Here is a 19,463-nt window from a genome sequence, read left to right as displayed (position 1 = left end):
AAATAATATAAACAATTCAATTTAGTTCCATAAATGAATTATACAGTTGAAAATTCTTGGACCTTAGCATAACTGGGCAGATTCAATCTTCTATATATAGCCTTAGTTAGCCACACAGGGAAAATCGAAACAACAAGAATCAATATCAGCTCAGTTATGAATTTCAAGGTTGAAATGTACTTCAGATCAAAATATTCTCCCAAGAATGGTACTGAAAACACATATATGGCTAGAGTTACTATCTCGGTGATAATCATGGTTTTGTTCCATGTGTATATCTCTAAAGCAACCATTATCAACTCATTAAATATCAGAGCAGTAAATCCAATTGCGACCATTTTAGTGAAATCTATTTCAGCTAAGCTTGTGAATGTTTGTGAAAATCCTTGAATTACTAAACCTTGGTAAAATGAGAGCGCTACCCACACAAAAAAAGTCTTGTATGATAAAGATTTCCCCTCTGTTAGGTCCTTGTATAGTTCAGGATACATCTTGGTTAGGGATTCATCTATGTCATGATCTAGTGTTAAAGAGAAAACTGGAGCCATGGTATAACACGTCGCATAACCAACCATTAACCAACCTTGATACAGTGCTATTGGTTCAAATTGAGAACAGACAGAGAAAACGGCTTGGCAAATGGCTATTATTAGTCCTCTATGCATAACAAATTGGGCAAGTTTGGCTGATCTCTTGTAGGAGTTACGTCCATGCCACAGTAAGAGCTCTGTTAGATGGCAAAACTGAGTTATGGAAAAATCTGCTGCCAATGAGGCTTGTTTACCTTCTTTTCCTACGATACCAACACCTACGTCTGCGCATTGAATCATGCTAACATCGTTACCACCATCGCCAATACAGCATACCCTTTTACCTGTTAATTCTCTGATGATTAAAGCTACATCAGCTTTTTGTTGAGGTGTACAACGGCATGCAATCACAGTTGGTAGATGAACTACTACATCAAAAAATTCCTGTCTATAGTATTTCAAGAACATTCCCAATGATTCACCGTCAATTAAAAGGCATGCATTCTTGTTCACTTTCAGATATTCTAGCTGATTGAAGGCACCTTCTGGTTTGGACAGTTTTGTGACCACATGAACGTATTGTCCTCTAGATATCAACTTCGCACTAATCGATACACATCTTGCAGTTTCAACCTTATCACCCGTTAACATCCAAATTTTGATACCAGCATTTCTTAGAAGTTCAATTGACGATTTAACGTCTTTTTGAAGCTTATCTTCGACACCCGTTAAACCTAATAGTTCTAAATCATGTTCAAGATACTTTGAGATTGTGTTTGCCATCTCCTGTTCTCTGTTATACATAGATGCTGAAACTTCTTCATATTCTTTCTTGAACTGCTCATAAATCTTCTTGGTTAATTTCTTGCGCCCAATAACAAGAGTTCTTAAACCCTCTCTTGCCATATTACCTGTTTCTTCTTCAAGCCAATCATTGTTTGCGACAATTCTGTTCATAACTGTGTCGGCACCTTTTTGTAAGAACCAATACTGATCTTTTTGTTTATCATAAACTATTATGCCCATACGCTTAGTATCAGAATTGAAAGGGAACATAGTCAATACGTCATAATTTAATATGGTGCCGCTATGCTCATGTAATAGAGACATGGAATGACGATCACGTTTGAAAAGTGAAAGACCAACTGACTCAGTAAATTTAACAATTGCAATTTCATCGGGAGATGCTGCTTGATATGTAAGTTCATCATCTTCAAATGTTGGGGTAACATTATGACAAATTGCAAGAGTTGTAATGAGGTCTATTACATGTGTGGCAGCATCTTTTCTGGTTGTCGACCTAGGTCCTAAATTAGTGACAGAGTCATTTTTGGATTCTATCATTCCCTGAATATAGTCTGAAACAATATCTGCAGTCTCTGTAGTGTACGAGACATTGCCGAGATGTACTTTCTTCAGTTGCATATCATTCTGTGTCAATGTCCCTGTCTTATCACTCAATAGATATTCAATCCTACCTAAATCTTCCGGAATAGTACTAGTTCTAACAATTGTTTCAGGTATAGTCTTGTCATGTTCTATTTGGTGAGCATACACTGACTTTGCTAAATCGAGATTAACTCTTAAAGAGACAGGGATAATTGTGGAAAACAGAATGAGGTATCTCATAATGTCAACATACCAATCATCGTTGTGTAAGCCCGCAAATACAACCAATAATATGGATAATATGAACACGCAAGCACACAAAATTTTCGAGATATCATTAATCTCCAACTCTAAAAGGCCTGTCTTGACCTTAGCTGAAGTTGTATTCATAGCTTGCCTAGTGTCCCTACCTGTATAAATAACGCATCCTATACAGAATCCACTAGATGCTAAAACTGTATTTGCCCACAATGTGTTGTCAATTGTTAGACCCGAGGTATTTGTATCTTTATATGTTACTCTGCCCAGAAAACTATGAATTGACTTTTCAGGTGCTGAGGCTGTAATAGTAATCTTTTCCAGTAAATCATCTTCATTCAAGTTTTGAGTAAGTGTGCAAGCTATTCTTAATTTCCAATCTGTTTCACCATCCAATTGGTCTGTCTTGATAAATGCTTCACCCGAAGGTTCGCTTGATTGCAGTAGGATAAGATCTGCTGGAACTCTTGCACCCTTGCTAATCTTGATTAAATCTCCAACTTTAAGATCTTTACTTGCAACTGGTCTTGGTCTTCCAAGAACTTCGTAAAGCTCCATGTTAGATTCTCTATCACGTCTTCTCCTTTGGATGTCATCAGATGCCTCCTTCGCCATAGTGACAGTTAGGACAAATGCTAGTGGCACCACATATGATGAAAGATAACCAATCCTAAGGGCTGGTATTGCTTGCGATAATGCAACTAATAAAAAGTATAAGTTGAAGAAGAATTTGAACTGTTCATATAATAAAGTAGGCAAGAATGTGACAGCATTGTATTTTGCGTTTGAGACTTCATTTGATGGAAATCTATGTCTATCATAAACTTGAGTTGTACCAGGATGGACTTCCCTTTCTGTATGCTCATCTCCCAATGCAACAGATGTACTATAATCTTTCCAACCGCTAGATATTGCTGTTTTAACATTTACAAACCATTTTTTCAGTCCAACTCCTATCGTTGAAGGGGTATAGCCTGTTACAGATCTTGAACCGGAAACATTATTATACTTGTTATACCTACTGTTCAGCGTGGAAGCATTAGATCTTGTCCTATCACGCATGAGTGGGTGGCCATCGTTATCAAAATGTTCTTCATCTTCTAAAACACTTCTCATTTCAAAATTCTCGTCTATGTCAAAATCGGTGATTCTATTGCTATTGTTCAATGAATTATCAATATGATATCCTCGTACCGGGTTGATTTCTATATTGTCCAATGCCTCGTCAAAACTATTTTCAAATGAATCTAAACTAACGCTATTTCGTGAGTTCAAGTTGTGTGGAGATGCAGACATTTGAATTATTATGATATTATTTGAAACCAGTCAAAATAAGTCAGAAAGAAAACTTAGAGAGCGATTAAATCAAATGGTTAAATGGGTTCAATAAATCCAAACTTCTGCCTTATTTTCTTAAAATTTAAAAATCTCTTTTTATGTCATATACCCCAATGGTTCAATTATTGGTCTATCTAGTCTTGGTGCGGAATGCGCAGTTTGTAAACTGGTCGCAATAAATCACTTCCAAGAAACAATGATCCTTACCAATATAAAGATAAAAAGTTGGTAAAGAGTAGAATAGTGCTAGTAATTGTAATAATCCCTCAGTAACTGTTGTTTTGATTTATAATTTAATCAATTAAATCAGTTTCTGAAGTAGAAACAGGGTATTTCTTCGATTTATTCTCTTAGATTATTTCTTATCGGTGCGATAGTGCACAAATATCTAGCAATTGGAGCTTTCTCGATTTAGTAGCGCTTTTTGAGGTCTTAGAGGCTGTGGTAGTGGTAAATTATCTAATCCGAGTACCAAACACAATTGGTTACTTCTATAATATTGAAGATCCTTTGTGTTTTTAAGAAATCAAGATGCCTTGAAATTAAATTCCTAAGCCTAAAATGTACTACGTATTTTGTGATCTGAGCCATTAGACCCATATAAACGAATTGAATAGTCATTAGTTATATATTGCTATCTATAGGTTAGAGTCTATCGGGTGATGCAATTTAGTCGTAACTTGGTCTATAAGATGTATGGAATAGCTGCGTAACGAGGAACTTCTGTATCTTTGAATTTTGAAAGATAGAACTTCCTTGATTCTAAAGCTGAAATGCTTAGACTGGCGATTACCCAGATCAATGGCCATACAAATTCGTGTCCATAAGAGACAAGAGAGCCATAAATGATCATTTCATCTAAGTAATGGGGGCAACAAACCAATTCAAAGAGTCGAGACCTTGGTAGACTGTATTTTTTCAGTTTTGATAGGACTACATGGTTTTTGTATTGATCCCAGGAAGCCAAAACCATTACCAATATGGGCAACACTCTAGCTGTAGTATTTTCTCGTTGCACTCTTAGATACACTAGTATATTGAGCTGGCTATAGAACCATAAGCCAACGGCATAATGGGACCAGTTCATCTTGGATTTCTCTGTGTATTTGCTGATATAAAGCGTTTCGTAGAGTCTTCTTGAAGAATGTAAAAACAGTTGCCATACTAGGATATCTGTTGGGTATGATGCCAGTGTTACTAATGCTAACACTGATGAGAGAATATAAAAATGGGCAAAATATGACTTAGGTACACTAAAATTCTTGATTTTATCCCATATATTCTCATTACCATTCTTCGCAAATGTAAATGTCTTTCCATATCTAAGGAAGTCAGGAAGGTAGTACTTTGCAATAATCAAGGACATGAGCCCAACAATATTACTTAACCGTAGACATATGGTTATCAATTGTAATATATTTGAGTTATCTATCATTTGATGTCATTCCTTGCAAAATTATATTGATCTGTTCTTAAAAGTCATGAATATTTACTATTTTGTATATGATGGATATTTCTATTTTTTTCATCATTTTAATGTTTTTGTTCAAAATCTTGCTAGTTAAGATGGAGAAATGGATGAGTAGAGACAACCCTGTCCGAATAGAAAAACTAATTATTCATATATTATTAAGCTAAATGTGAAACTGAGCTTTCGAGTTTTTAAACTTTATTATTAATTTAATACGTTATATTATACAAGTAAACCATTATATAAAGATGGTAAAAAAAATAAGAGAAATGCAAAAATAATTAATTATGAAAAAATTTGAAGTCATATGTTTGAATAGTGTCATTCTTCGCATATTTCAGTAAAGTAACATAGCTTTTCGGGCAGAACTTTATCCTGAGTGCAATCTCTAGCAAGCGTAACAAAATAAATTTTCTAGCAAGGTATAATTGAAAAAATTATATTTTATCGAAGTGGACTTATTCGAATGTGTATGATTTCATTATGAAAGAGGAATATAATCTCAAAAACAAAATTAGGAGTTACTGGGTAGCATTTTAACGACCAAAGTACTTGATTTCTAGAGGTCTGACAATGTTAAAGACAATAAAAGCCCAACTCATACCCAATTCGAAACCAATATCACCACCATGCTTACCGATATGTCTTGAAATTTCACCAGTCCAGTAAGTTTGAGACATACCCAAGGCGACACCGAAAGCACCGACAAACAAAGCTGAGCAACCAGCAATACCAATTGGCAACCTGTCCCAGTTGTTCCAGTCCTCGATGTTGTAACCTTTGAAACCCCTTCTGTAGATAAAATGTTCGGATAGGGAAATAGCAATGTAAATAGCCAAATAGTAACCGATAGAGTCCATGAAGTTTTCCAAAAAGCCTTCAAAGTAATAAGATGCAGGAATGGAGATACCAACAACAGCTGCGTTACCAGCTAGGGTCCAGACGACTCTTGGAACTCTTGAGAATGGTTCATATAGAGCTTGCACAGACAAAGCAATGGTGTACATGTTAGGAATATTGTTGGCGATAGTAGACATGGCTAGCAAGACACAGCAAAATTCACCAAAGCCGTGTAGGGAGTTTGGAACCAAAATAGCATAAGTCAAACCACCCATGTTGTCCTTGTCATACAAGGCCATCCACTCTGGGTTGTTAACAGCACCCATAGCAGAGGCGGCACCCAAGATCATGGTAAATAGTAATGGGAAAGCCAGACCGGCACATAGGAAGAAGAAAATCTTGAATTTGTTCATTGTTCTTGGCATGTAGACAGTGTAGTCAGCTGCGTAAGTAGTCCAACCAGCGGCGAAACCGTAAATTGCAGAACCGAAAGACAAGACACCACCAGCAGTGGTAGCACCCGAAGTCCATGGACCATTACTAAATTGGCCAGACTTATGTAGTCTTGCGATAATGACCAAGAACACAGCAAAATTAGGAACCCAGGACCATCTTTCATAAGCGTGAATGATACTGTACCCAAAGAAAGTGACCATAACTGTACCACCAACGATGACTAGACAGCCACCCCACAGAGGTAGTTGATGGCTTCCCTGGTTAACTATGTGAAGTAATTGTGCGGCAACAACAGTGTTAACGACACCCCAACCAACACAGGCGACAACATTAATAGCTGCAAACACTCTGGCTGTGACATTACCAACAAGGAAACGGGATAGAATCATTTGTCTTAGACCAAACTCGGCACCAAAGACAGAGAAGAACGCAACGGAAACCAAACCAATCATGTTAAAGAACACGATGGTCAAGACACTAGTACCAAAATTCAGACGGAAGACGATAGGACCCAAAGCACCAAGAGCATAAGAAGCCAGCACCAAGTTGGCGGAAAACCACATGGAAGCGGCGTTCAATACTGAGTCATCGGTCTTCTCTTCATCTGTAACTGGTTCAACACCTTTGGTCTCTGCGTTCATCTTAAGAGCCAATCTACTAATGAAACCAAGTTTTAGCTTGGTTTCTTCAACAGTAGCAGCCTCAGAAGAGTTTGTGAAATCATCACCATAGTCATACTCAAAGTCATTAGTATTTACGTTGGTGGTCTTGACATCTTCAACAGGTTGCTTCTCAACTTCATTCAGCTCATAGTCATTAGAGTGACTACCGTCAGAACCACTATGGTCGTGGTTTCTATAATTCAACTCCATTGCAGATTTATTATTTTTTGGATGTTGTAGTATTATTGTTAGGTAAATATAACCCGACAAATAAAGATAACGTAACTCTTCAGCAAAGAAATTCCAATCACCTTCGATATACTCTGCAAAAGAATGGTCGAATATTATTTCACAAAATAGCCTTTATATATATAACACAAATAGAGGAAATAGTTATCTATTGTAGCTTTCTTTCTTTTTTGTTTCTTTATGAAAGCCTTGTACAATAGGAAGTAAATGGAAACCGTATATCCTAGACAGGAACTCAAGAGTTATCGCCCATTCACCTCTACAACCAAGAATCAGTATAGACTTTGATTCTGCCCAAGCTCATCGCATTAGAGTCTCTAGCTGTTCGGGCCCCCTCTCTATAGTAAAGCCATTTTTTTTTTCAAGACTCATTATATCCCCGTACAACCAAAGTGATTTTCGGTGAAAATTTTTTTTTGTTTTTCCGCAGCATTACTGATAGAAAATATTACTTTTTTCCTGATTAATTAGTTATCATTGATAATTTAATGATACTAGATGGATGACCTATCGTAAGTTCTTTAACTTCTTTTTCCCTGCAAGAAAGATGGCTGTACAGTTGTTATCATGTAGGAGATAACGATTTGATTACAGGATGGCACGGTGATATGGTGACACGAGCAATCTTTGTTCGTGGGTTTTCGTGTGCTGCTTTTCGGACCAGGCATCGGGTAAGGATGGAGTCACTGCCGGATAAATTACCATCTAGACAGATTTTATTAGCAGAGAAGTAAATTGTATAATCAACTATGGCCCATTCCGATTAGTAGTGCAGATGTAGATAATGTGTTTCGTGATAGATTGAAATCTTGTGATTAATAATCGCACAGCTGATAAGGTTGTACGTCTGTTATATGATCAAGCGTGTAACTGTTGATATAGTCTAAAGCGATCTTGTGGATCAGTTAGTTCTTGTGTACAGTTATACTTAGAAGACATGATGATAAGACATTAATTCAAAACTCTAAGGGTATATTATACAAATTATACTGGTTATCCTTTTTCATTATACAGAATAAGATACTAGAACTTAGGTTTAACTTCATAGACTAATGGAGATGAGGGCTCCTTTTATACCTTTTATCTTTAATAGATAAACTGGTTCTAAGAAGCCCTAACTCGGTTTCTTTTCTGATTAGTAATCTTACAGGTGAAAATTCTTTTCACCTGTAAGATGACCATAGTCCGTTTCCGGCCTAGTTATATCTTATCTTATCTTCTCCTTCGTTTATATACTTCTGTGCCTGTATGAGCGGTACTATAATGCCTGGTGTCATTAGCGTTTAAGACGCTCATATTCGTGGCACGGTATGATCATATGATCATTTTCGTTTAGAACAATAAGTAGTTTCGAGTTTATCTCAACATGTACAGGCATATTGTACCAGACGACATGCACATGCATCTGTAAGTACACAGTGACATACATGCATCTGTAAGTACACAGTGACATGCACATGCAAGTTCTCTCTACTCACGGCCAGAGATTAACACAGAGAGTCACGCGCTGCAAAAGAAACACGTATCCCGCGACTCCCCCCCTTCCAAGCAACCACCCAACAACCCAGACACCCCGCACCCCTTACAACAGAGACAACAGACAAGGGGTTTCGCGGTGTGTGGGGAAGAGTGGGGTAATGGGCTGTGACCTCGTTGAGGCTCGAGTTGGAGATCGAGTTCGCAATAACTGCTACACCTGTAAGTGCTACGCCTGTAAGTGCTACGCTGTAAGTACAAGTACTACTGCCACTGCAACTGCCACTGCCTCGCAGCCAAAACCTTATTTCGGGTCAATGGACTCCAATTCGCAAGGAGATGACCCTCGGAGTTCCCTGTTGGGGATTTTCAGGTCATGCCGTAGCCGCCGTTCTCCACCTTACCCCCCCCAAACTGAATAGTGGGTAATGGGAAACAGGGGGGGGGGATAAAAAAAAAAAGTATAAATAGGGCCAGAGTTTGGGTACTTTTCAGATCTCATCTTCCAAATTGGAAATACTTAACAAAAAAACAAAAACAAAACAACCAAACTTTATAACATGTCACCATCTGCTATTGCTGAGAAGAAACAGGTGGACAACATCCAGGAGATCAAGGACAAGAACCAGGAGCCTGCGCACCACGAGTACGAGCACTTGACCAATGTCGGTGTGGTCAAGCAGAAGCCTATCGACCACAGGTTGAAGGACAACATCAAGACCCACTACTCGCCTCACCTGGACGGCTTGCAGGAGTACAAGAGACAGTACCAGGAGTCCATCGAGAACCCAGAGAAGTTCTTCAGCGAGAAGGCACGCTCTTTCATGAACTGGTTCAGGGACTTCGACAGGGTCTTCGTGCCAGACGTGGACAACCCAACAAAACCTTCCTTCGAGAACAACGCCTGGTTCCTGAACGGCCAATTGAACACTTGCTACAACTGTGTCGACAGACACGCTTTGAAGACTCCAAACAAGACCGCCATCATCTACGAGGCAGACGAGCCCGGTGAAGGCTACTCGATGTCTTACAAGGAACTGCTGGAGAAAGTCTGCCAAGTGGCACAGATCTTGAAGTACTCCATGAACGTCAAGAAAGGTGACACTGTTGCAGTCTACATGCCAATGATCCCAGAAGCACTCATCACTTTGCTAGCCATCTCGAGAATCGGTGCCATCCACTCCGTCGTCTTCGCAGGTTTCTCTTCAAACTCCCTAAGAGACCGTATCAATGACGCCGGCTCCCGCGTAGTGATCACCGCTGATGAGTCCAACAGAGGCGGCAAGATCATCGAAACAAAGAGAATCGTAGATGACGCCTTGAGAGAAACCCCACAAGTCGAACACGTCCTGGTCTACAGGCGTACCAACAACCCTCAAGTCAACTTCCAAGCTCCAAGAGACTTGGACTGGGAAACTGAGAGAAAGAAGTACAAGACTTACTTCCCTTGCGAACCCGTCGACTCAGAACACCCATTATTCTTGCTTTACACCTCGGGATCTACAGGTACTCCAAAGGGTGTTCAACACTCTACCGCAGGCTACCTACTGGGCGCCCTGTTGACGATGAGATACACTTTCGACGTCCATCAGGAAGACGTGTTCTTCACCGCTGGTGACATCGGTTGGATCACAGGCCACACATACTGTGTATACGGTCCTTTGCTGTACGGTTGTACTACTTTGGTCTTCGAAGGTACCCCTGCTTATCCAAACTTCTCTCGTTACTGGGAAATCATTGACAAACACCAAGTCACCCAGTTCTACGTTGCACCAACTGCTCTGCGTCTACTAAAGAGAGCTGGTGACTCATTCATCGACGGCTTCTCCCTGAAGTCTCTACGTTGTTTGGGCTCAGTTGGTGAACCTATCGCTGCTGAAGTCTGGGAATGGTACTCTGACAAGATCGGTAAGAACGAGATTCCTATCGTCGACACTTACTGGCAAACCGAGTCTGGTTCTCACTTGGTCACTCCTTTGGCAGGTGGTGTCACACCAATGAAACCAGGTTCTGCATCATTGCCATTCTTTGGTATCGAAACCGTCATCCTGGACCCAACTACTGGTGAAGAGATTAACGACTCTCATGCAGAAGGTGTCCTGGCAATTAAGAGACCATGGCCATCCTTTGCCAGAACCATTTGGAAGAACCATGACAGATTCTTGGACACCTACTTGAACCCATACAAGGGCTACTATTTCACAGGTGATGGTGCCGCTAGAGACAAGGATGGCTACATCTGGATTTTGGGTCGTGTTGACGATGTCGTTAACGTCTCCGGTCACAGACTATCCACAGCTGAAATTGAAGCTGCCATTATCGAGGACAGAATGGTCGCCGAGTGTGCTGTCGTTGGTTTCAACGACGATCTGACCGGTCAAGCTGTTGCTGCTTTCGTGGTCTTGAAGGACAAATCGACCTGGGCTTCTGCCTCCGAGGAAGAACTTCAAGATATTAAGAAGCACTTGATTTTGACTGTGAGAAAAGACATTGGTCCCTTTGCTGCACCAAAATTGATTGTCTTGGTTGATGACTTACCAAAGACCAGATCCGGTAAGATCATGAGGCGTATCTTGAGAAAGATTTTGGCAGGTGAGTCTGATCAATTAGGTGACGTCTCTACCTTATCCAATCCTGGCGTTGTTAAGCATTTGATTGACTCTGTTAAATTGTGAAAATTGTCTAGCAATCGAGAAGGGATATTCTGCTATTACTTGGCTTTTTATTCTTTTTTGACCTGTGTCAAAACAAAATACACATTTTCATGTTGTTCTTTCTCATTTCCATTCCTTTTATATCTGTAATATTTATGATGAAGTCAAGAATTGCATGTTAGTTGCTGGTTAACTATGAAATAGTGTACGTGTCGATATCTACATCTATATATATTTGTTATAATATCAATATTCTTTTAACATAAAATTAAAATTAAGAAATATAAGTTTACCGTTTTGGAAATATGAAGAAGATTGGGGCTAATAGGCTATGTCCCACATATGGAATGAACTAAAGATCAATTTACTGGGGACTGTATTATTCCATCGACATCACTGAAGAGCTAATACATCGCAATGAAAAAAAATCCAAGCCCTTTAACTCCACATATTTAAGCATAAGAAAATAGTTACTATGCATGCAATTTATATATAATATAGTTGAGATATGCAATAGGAAGAAAGATATACAAACAAAAAATAAATTTATCAACTACGTAAGCAATCCCAACAACACATGGAGAATAACTGAGGAGATACTCATTTAGCAAGAACTCAGGCCAATAAACTCATAGAAGGCATTATACACTCTAGCATAGCACCTCTCAAGTACAAAAGATCCATGTTCTTTCTAGGAATCACAACTCCACCAATTAATATTATATTACCGTCATACTCAATAGCTTCACCACCCACACTCACTACAAGCATGGCTTCGGGGGTATCTTCCATAGTCAAATATGCTGTGTTATCATCCTCTGTCTTACGTGACTTTATTGACCTAACGGCAAGACTTTGTGTATTGAGATCAAAGGTATTGAATATTGTACTACCAGCAGGAACTCTATCAAGGTTGAATTGATATGGGATGTTTTTGTAGTATTTATTTACATCTGATTCGATCATACCTCCAGTGCATACAAGCATGTGCCCTATGAGATTCATTGAATGTCCCACTATCCCCAAATTCAACGGTACTAAACCTTCCATTTTATTTTCCGTCTTAGCATAAGTATCTATTTTCCTCCACACTTCTAACTCCAGATCAAACCACCACATGTCACTATAAATATCTGTTCCAGCAGATCCACCATGAATGACAATTGTCCTAGCACCAGCGTTGGTTGGTAATGCAATGGTTCTATTAGGTTTTCCTCGTCCTGGTAATCCACCACCAGGAACCTGCTCTGGTGGAAAGAGACCACTGCCCGAAGTATTTACTTTATTACTTGCATCCATTGGCTTGCGCGAATTAATAACATCCGACTCCATATTCGTTGCAACATTGGGGAATATAGGTCGGGACTTGTTCCTTACATTAATGCTCTCAAAATCTACCATATATTCAGAATCAAGCCTATCGAGTAGATAAGTTTCAAACGATTGTTTATAAACCAATCTCATATTAGGTACACAGTAACCACAAAAAGCTCTACCACTAGGCCAGTTCTCCGAATTTTGAATGGTCTTAATTGACTTTGCTAATGCGGCATCACCAAACTTGCAAAAACCACCTTTTCCCCTTGCAACTACAGTAACCTCAATTTTCCACATATCAGCAATAGCTTCATATCTATCATCTCCTGTTTGTCTATAACCACCAAATATGTATATAGTGTGCAACCCAAAATTGTTCTTCTTGTCAGACTTCTCCTCATTATCTTTGCTATCCAATTTTAACTGAGGCTCAGTGTATAAACTCGTTTGGCTAACATTCGAAGAAAAGGGAGTATTTGAGACAGTAGCATTCATATTCACCGATATCTGAGTATGTCCAAATCTAGGATGTAATTCTGGATAACCTGCTGAGCTTATGGTAGGTGCAATAATTTCCACCTTGGTAAACTTAAAAGAAACTACATCCAAAATATACCCCATATTATTGACAAATGCCCTTTTTTTCAAATAAATAACACCGTTTTCGTCACAGACAGAATCTGTTTTTATTTCAAACCCACCATAGAAAAATAGATATCTATCCGTTAATTTAGACCCTCTCATTCCTATAAGTGGCGGCGGTATTTGTCCAGATATTATGGGCCTAATTAACCTGGAAGAAGGCAAAGAGTATATGTATAAGTGTGGATTATTAATCATCGATGGGTTATTAATAATTTGTGACAACAGAGGAGGTGGTATATTCTTAATCCCATCAACTTTAAACTGACTTAAATCCGGTGCATCTTCTTCATACCCATAAATTGGGATTAGACCTCCAAGAATGTAGCATTTACCTGCCAGTTCTACTGCTGTATGATAAAGGAACGATGGCGGCTTATATTCAGAAAACAAGGACGGTACCAACGAGCTTCCGGAGAATATATCGTATTTACCAGCCATATAACTTTCACCATCAACAAATAGAGGATTTGACTTTCTGTCTTGTATATACGAAAAGGAATTTTCCTTTCTTCTCTCAGATAAAAGATATTTCTTAAAGTCATCATGTACTGATGGAACCCAAAGATTATGTTGCTTCAAAATATCTTCTTTTCTAACATTGACAGTGAACAACTTCTGACAATATTTGATATATGATGCTGCAGTATGAAGGTCAATCACCTCCTTTGACTGTATTAAACTCGATAACTTTTCCTCATCCAAAGGTTTTTCTAGCTTTTCCAATATAATATTCATATCAAAATCTATGTGTGTTAAAGACGGTACTTGCACTTTCGAATTATTATCGGATCCGGTATCAGAAGAATTGGCTATATAGCTACCGTCATCAGAATGTTCCTCATTAATGTTATGCTCTACCGAACTATTATTTGATATCGACTTTATTGGATTATCATTTCTTATTGATGTTTGGTAATTGATGTTCCGCCTCGAGAGGTAGTATTTTTTTAACAATGTTTCATTATACTTTGAGAAATTACTTTTTTTTTGGTTTGAAAGCAGTAATGATAGAATTGAATTGTAATTTGAGAGATATGGGATATTACTAAATTGTTTCAGATCTGAGACATCAACGTAGTTAGATACATTAGCTGTCAGCTTTTCATCCATCAAATTTCGATCGGTATGAATTATGTTTGGAGGTACTGGAGACCCAAAATCAGAGAAGTTTTCATCACTTAGGCTTAATTCGTTCATTTTTGTTGGTTATGGTAAAATTACAATCAGTAAAGACTAAACTGGAATTAGTAGTTTTTATCTTACTTCAGTTAGTTGAAGATAAGGCCTTTCAAAATTTTAACCTCAGCCTTCTTAAACCAAATTTTTATTGATACAAATGTTCAAAATTTATCTCCTAGTTATAACAAAGGTATGGACGACCAAGAAATCTTGTACTATCAATTTATTTTCCGTGTAAAACCTAATGCAGAGGAAACTAAGAAAGTGGACAGTTCAAACAGAAAGTGGCTAGATGAGGATGACGTTCCTCAATGCAAAAATGCAAAAATGCAAAAAAATGTAAAGCTTACACAAAACCAATACTTCGGTCTTACCAAACGATTCTAGTAAAGACAACCAAAATAGCCACAAAATTGAAAAACAACAGTTTCAATTCTCCTAAACTGAGATACTTATTTTACAATCAATTAATTGCCCTCGTTATAAAAGTTTTCACTTATCTCTGTAGATTTTGCCTTTGTGTTCCTCAAGTAGCAAAATGAAAAACGAACTTTTAATTTCTTGTTCTTACAGGAAAAGAATTAAACGGTTCGGTATTGCCAATAGAAAAAAAATGAGGAACAGGAGTTCAGATAGAAGATTATAGTAGTAAATGCTTCTCAGTCTGTACTATATGTAGGAATGCGATGTGAATAAATGACCTTCAACAAACTAAAATTCACTCAATATGCAGAAATTCATCTACCTGAATTGCCTTTTAGTCTCAAAATACACACCAACAAAATACTCACAACTCTTTTAAATTGGTGCCTGAGCTTTTTCGAAGAAAAAGATTCCGAATATGATAGTCCCTATTCTAAGGTAGGCTATTGATTAGTTATTTCAATCTTTCTGGAGATGACCTGTATTCAGTTACAGCACTGTGATTTGTATTACCAATCTGATAGTCTGCACCAAACGTGTCTTTTCTTTTAACTCGATTTGTTGTAGTAGCACCTTGTTGTCCTGACAGAAACCACTTCTCCCAAAAGATTAATCTTGGTTTTTTATCAACTTCAACAGAGTAGCTCTTTCAAAAACTGTATTAAGAGAGAAACAAACCTAAACTGCCTCCAACACTTTCGGAGAGAGATGTTTAATTGATGGTCTCTGATATGCTTCTCTATGGGCTCTCGAATAGTACTAATTCGAAGGTCGTTATTTCCACTTTTCCTGAAATAGCTATTCTATAAAACTATTCTATAGTGAAAGACCTCTATAGTGAGAAAGAGCTGAACTGTGTACGGGCAGCACTGCAACACTGCAACAGTCTAACTGAAATGTAGGAATACACGATGAAATGCATATGCGACCAAAATTAGGAAACTCTTGATGGAATCCTCACCTCACATGCCCGTACGCTCATCGATCACATTATCCTCATAGCAAGGATCCCACATCCTCGCTACTTCTAGCCAGCATGAAAGGGCGATGATAACGCAAAAGGAAAGGTTTACCCGGATGCAACCAATTGGTAATCTTTGATATCACTATTTGCTCATATTGGGATGAGACAGTCCCCAACCACTCTTTCTTCTAATGTGGGTGGGTAAAATAAATAGGTAAAGAAAAGTTGCTATTATTTAGCAACTCCCCAATGATATATTTGTTACGTTAATCACTGCACTTGCATATGGCATTTATATTGTGCCAACCACATTAATACAATATGTTTAATGACGTTGAAATAATCAATATATCGGATTGTTTTTATTTGTTATATTATTGATCACTGTCTATTAGTAGAAATGCGAACTCTGAAATGTAGATCAAGGATTATTCTGTCCTTGAAATGGGTGTTGATGTCCCTCACTAGGAAAGACAACCACTTTACTATTGTAAGGGGTGATTTTATATTTCCTTTACCATTAGATATTTTGTGATCGATTGCTTTTATTCATCGAGTCCTTTAATAATAAATATCATGATATTCATAGATACATAAATACTTAGTCGCCCTAAGTTACATCTCTCCTCGTTAAGTTTCTTGCCTGAACTACACGCTGTACTGAAGGGTCAGGCTCTTTGCTACTTCGGTAGTTTCAATAGCACTCTTGAATTCTTCAAAACTTAGTTGACCATCACCATCTAAATCATTCTCCATGATAGTACGGTCAACAATCTGTTGCAATTGCTTGTCATCAAGGTTTGAGCCCACCATAATCTTTAACACAATGAAAAGCTCACCGTTGGATATCAGACCATCCTTGTCTATATCATATATTTTGAATGCAAACTTTAACTTCTCGTCTTTTGAACCTCTTCCACTGAATATAGAAAGCCCAGTAATAAACTCTTGAAAATCAACATCACCACTATTGTCAGCGTCAAAGACTTCCATAATACGTCCAGCTAATGGGTTTGCAGACACGCCAGGTATACTCATAAACTCATTTTTGTCTATAGACCCTGAACTATCTCTGTCTAATTTCATAAACCGTTTACGTAGCCTTTCTATCTCATCTCTGTCAAAATTGGTGTCCTCCAATAGAGTCTCTACAATTTTAGATGGTGCAGCTCCCATTTCCCTTGATTAATACTTCTCTTGAATTAGATTTCTGATAGTTATAACTATGATATTGATAAATTGTTATCAAACCTGTATGTGCACTATGCTAAATAATATGCCGTCTGCTAAGTTTCTAAAACAAAACCCTCAAAATAAAAACTATGCTTCTCCTTCTTCTGTTATTTTCACCCTTCAACCAAAGAGAATATGATAAGTTTTGCCAGCAGATCTCGAGTATATATATTTACTTCTGTATTTCACTATGAAACGGAGTAGGTAATTATTATCGAAAATGTTGTTCACTTATATTGCATGCTCTTGGGATGTTCTGGCTAAGTTCCGCTGCACTAGGTAAGGAACTGCTAACTTTAGAAATTAATGAAAAATGAAGGACAAGTATACCGTAGTTAGGTACATCAAAGAGAAAGCATGATTTAATCGTGAACCTGAACATTTACTATGACTCTCAAGCGATGGTATGTAACCGTCTGAACCCTGTGAGAAGCATCACATACAGTTTGACCATATGAATTACTATTACTACACATCTAACACTACAGAGACTTTCTTAAAAGTCTAGTCTACCGATACAAGCTTCAAGGGAAATAATAGAAACTAAAGTAGTGTTAGCACTGCATGATATGTACGATGTCCCTGAATTTTTACCTAATTTGAATAACCACATAATTTCACAAGTTTGATCTAGTTAAACCACACAACTAATACATAGAGTCTAAATTCAATATATATAGTCTTTATTGGATATACATGTTTGATATGCAATAGTGAGTCTCTTAAAGGTTGATAATGTCATCTAACTTAGTGTATAAAAAAAGCTAAGCTATTTTGAATGAACACAAACTAAGCTGTCTGTAAATGCTGAAAGACTAACCTGTTTGGTGCAGAATCAAGAGTGTAGCCATCCAACAAAACGTTTGGAGGTGTACGGGCAAATTTATTTTTTTCGCTGGGACTTTTTATGGTGTACCTAGCTGATTGAAAGATACAGAAAAGTAAAGTATATATGACTTCGAGTTATGGAAGAAGACCCCACAGCAAGTAACGTTTGGCACTGGGTTACTTATACTCAATCGCTATACTAATAACGTACTTCGATTTCCTCTGATAGTACTCTTTCTTTCAGCTTTTTTCTTTTTCCTTTTTTTTTCACCTTCATCTATTCTATTCACCCAAGCAGTCCAAACGCTGCACACCTATGTCTAACGTTGGAAAGTCTGATAAGTGCTTTTCCAATTCATAACATCCTACTAACACCATGAATCAGACTTCCCTAAGGGTTGCACCTACAATGGAATCGGCAAATAGTAAGAGCCCTCTGAACTATCCTTTCTTTTTCCTCTTTTCTTTTCCAACCGTCTCGTTTCCATACGCCTTTCTCCATGGGCAGTTGAGAAGAAGTTTTTTTCCCGCCTTTTTACAGCAGAAAGGGTTACCAAATACTGTGTTGCCTGATTTTCAGTTTCCTAATTCGGAAAGGAGAAGATAAGTTTGGAGGTTCCCAAGAGTTCAAAATTATTGCATTCACTGTGTAATAAAGGGAAGGAGAAGGTGTTCCAGCAGATGGCGGTATGTAGAAGGGGAGAGGTCTCTGAAAAGAAGAAATGAAGGGGTCGAATCGCAATTCATCGGTTCGAAAGTTCTTTCTTTCCTTTTACCAATGCTGTTCCAGGAGGTTAGTATTGCTATATAAGAGTTTACTCTTTGAGACGGAGACAAGGTTTGTAATTCTTGGCATATAGATGATTTTTACAATATTTTTTTCTGGTAATAGTCTTTGCTATTTTCTATGGTGATCAAGTATCATTGCGTTTGTAAAGGTTGTTGGCGGGATCACATCTAAGCATAGTACTGGCCAAAAAAAAATAAAAAAAATAAATAAAAATATGACGAGAAAATGGAAAAAGAGCTATTTCTAGTAACTAGAACTTTCATTGGTAAAAGTAAATAAACCAATATTGCTATAAATGTAACTTCAGTTTCTAATGTGGCTAGAGTGAGTCACAGAATAAATTAACTATGAGATATGAGCATCAGTGGGTTTTTTTAGGCAGCTTTAGGAATATGTTTGTTGGTATAAACAATATTCGATTTGTTATAATATGGTTGAAAACTTTGCCTCCATATAAGGCGGTTGTTCTGATGGAAGCAATACCATATACCTATTAAGCGTTTATGTTTTATCAAATAAGAGTGATTCCGCTCTTTAAAATTAAACTTGTTGATGGGATAGGGTTTTGAGCTCCAATTAACTATATTCAATCCGTTGAAGGACAAAATTATCCCTTCAGATAAACCACTGCTGTTTGTCTAAAAGAGACTATGTGCAAAATATATTAGCACCCTTTTAGAAATCTATATGACACAATTTATGGTTTGACACTGATGCTAATGAAGCAGTCTAGAAAATCCTAAAATGTTACAGAGACTAGA

At 37.8% G+C, this 19,463-nt stretch overlaps 6 protein-coding genes across 6 annotated transcripts; 1 reads left to right on the top strand and 5 right to left on the bottom strand.

Moving 5' to 3' along the window:
* Positions 1-38: 38 nt before the first annotated feature.
* NEO1 (aminophospholipid-translocating P4-type ATPase NEO1) lies at positions 39-3,473 on the bottom strand (the record flags this gene model as incomplete). The annotated part of the gene is made up of 1 exon (XM_448805.1): positions 39-3,473. The coding sequence occupies one exon, from the start codon at positions 3,471-3,473 to the stop codon at positions 39-41; it is 3,435 nt and encodes a 1,144-aa protein (XP_448805.1).
* Positions 3,474-4,200: 727 nt separating this feature from the next.
* DFG10 (putative polyprenol reductase) lies at positions 4,201-4,950 on the bottom strand (the record flags this gene model as incomplete). Its single annotated transcript, XM_448804.1, has 1 exon — positions 4,201-4,950. The coding sequence occupies one exon, from the start codon at positions 4,948-4,950 to the stop codon at positions 4,201-4,203; it is 750 nt and encodes a 249-aa protein (XP_448804.1).
* Positions 4,951-5,522: 572 nt separating this feature from the next.
* FCY21 (cytosine permease) lies at positions 5,523-7,154 on the bottom strand (the record flags this gene model as incomplete). Its single annotated transcript, XM_448803.1, has 1 exon — positions 5,523-7,154. The coding sequence occupies one exon, from the start codon at positions 7,152-7,154 to the stop codon at positions 5,523-5,525; it is 1,632 nt and encodes a 543-aa protein (XP_448803.1).
* Positions 7,155-9,229: 2,075 nt separating this feature from the next.
* ACS1 (acetate--CoA ligase 1) lies at positions 9,230-11,344 on the top strand (the record flags this gene model as incomplete). Its single annotated transcript, XM_448802.1, has 1 exon — positions 9,230-11,344. The coding sequence occupies one exon, from the start codon at positions 9,230-9,232 to the stop codon at positions 11,342-11,344; it is 2,115 nt and encodes a 704-aa protein (XP_448802.1).
* Positions 11,345-11,938: 594 nt separating this feature from the next.
* GVI51_L00407 (uncharacterized protein) lies at positions 11,939-14,482 on the bottom strand (the record flags this gene model as incomplete). Its single annotated transcript, XM_448801.1, has 1 exon — positions 11,939-14,482. The coding sequence occupies one exon, from the start codon at positions 14,480-14,482 to the stop codon at positions 11,939-11,941; it is 2,544 nt and encodes an 847-aa protein (XP_448801.1).
* Positions 14,483-16,499: 2,017 nt separating this feature from the next.
* On the bottom strand, positions 16,500-17,027 carry CNB1 (calcineurin regulatory subunit B; the record flags this gene model as incomplete). The annotated part of the gene is made up of 1 exon (XM_448800.1): positions 16,500-17,027. The coding sequence occupies one exon, from the start codon at positions 17,025-17,027 to the stop codon at positions 16,500-16,502; it is 528 nt and encodes a 175-aa protein (XP_448800.1).
* Between the last annotated feature and the right edge of the window lie 2,436 nt (positions 17,028-19,463).

This window comes from Nakaseomyces glabratus, chromosome L (genome assembly GCF_010111755.1).
Source record: "Nakaseomyces glabratus chromosome L, complete sequence".
NCBI lineage: Eukaryota > Fungi > Ascomycota > Saccharomycetes > Saccharomycetales > Saccharomycetaceae > Nakaseomyces > Nakaseomyces glabratus.
Note: the sequence above shows the minus strand (reverse complement) of the source record. Positions and strands in the feature narration are given on the sequence as shown.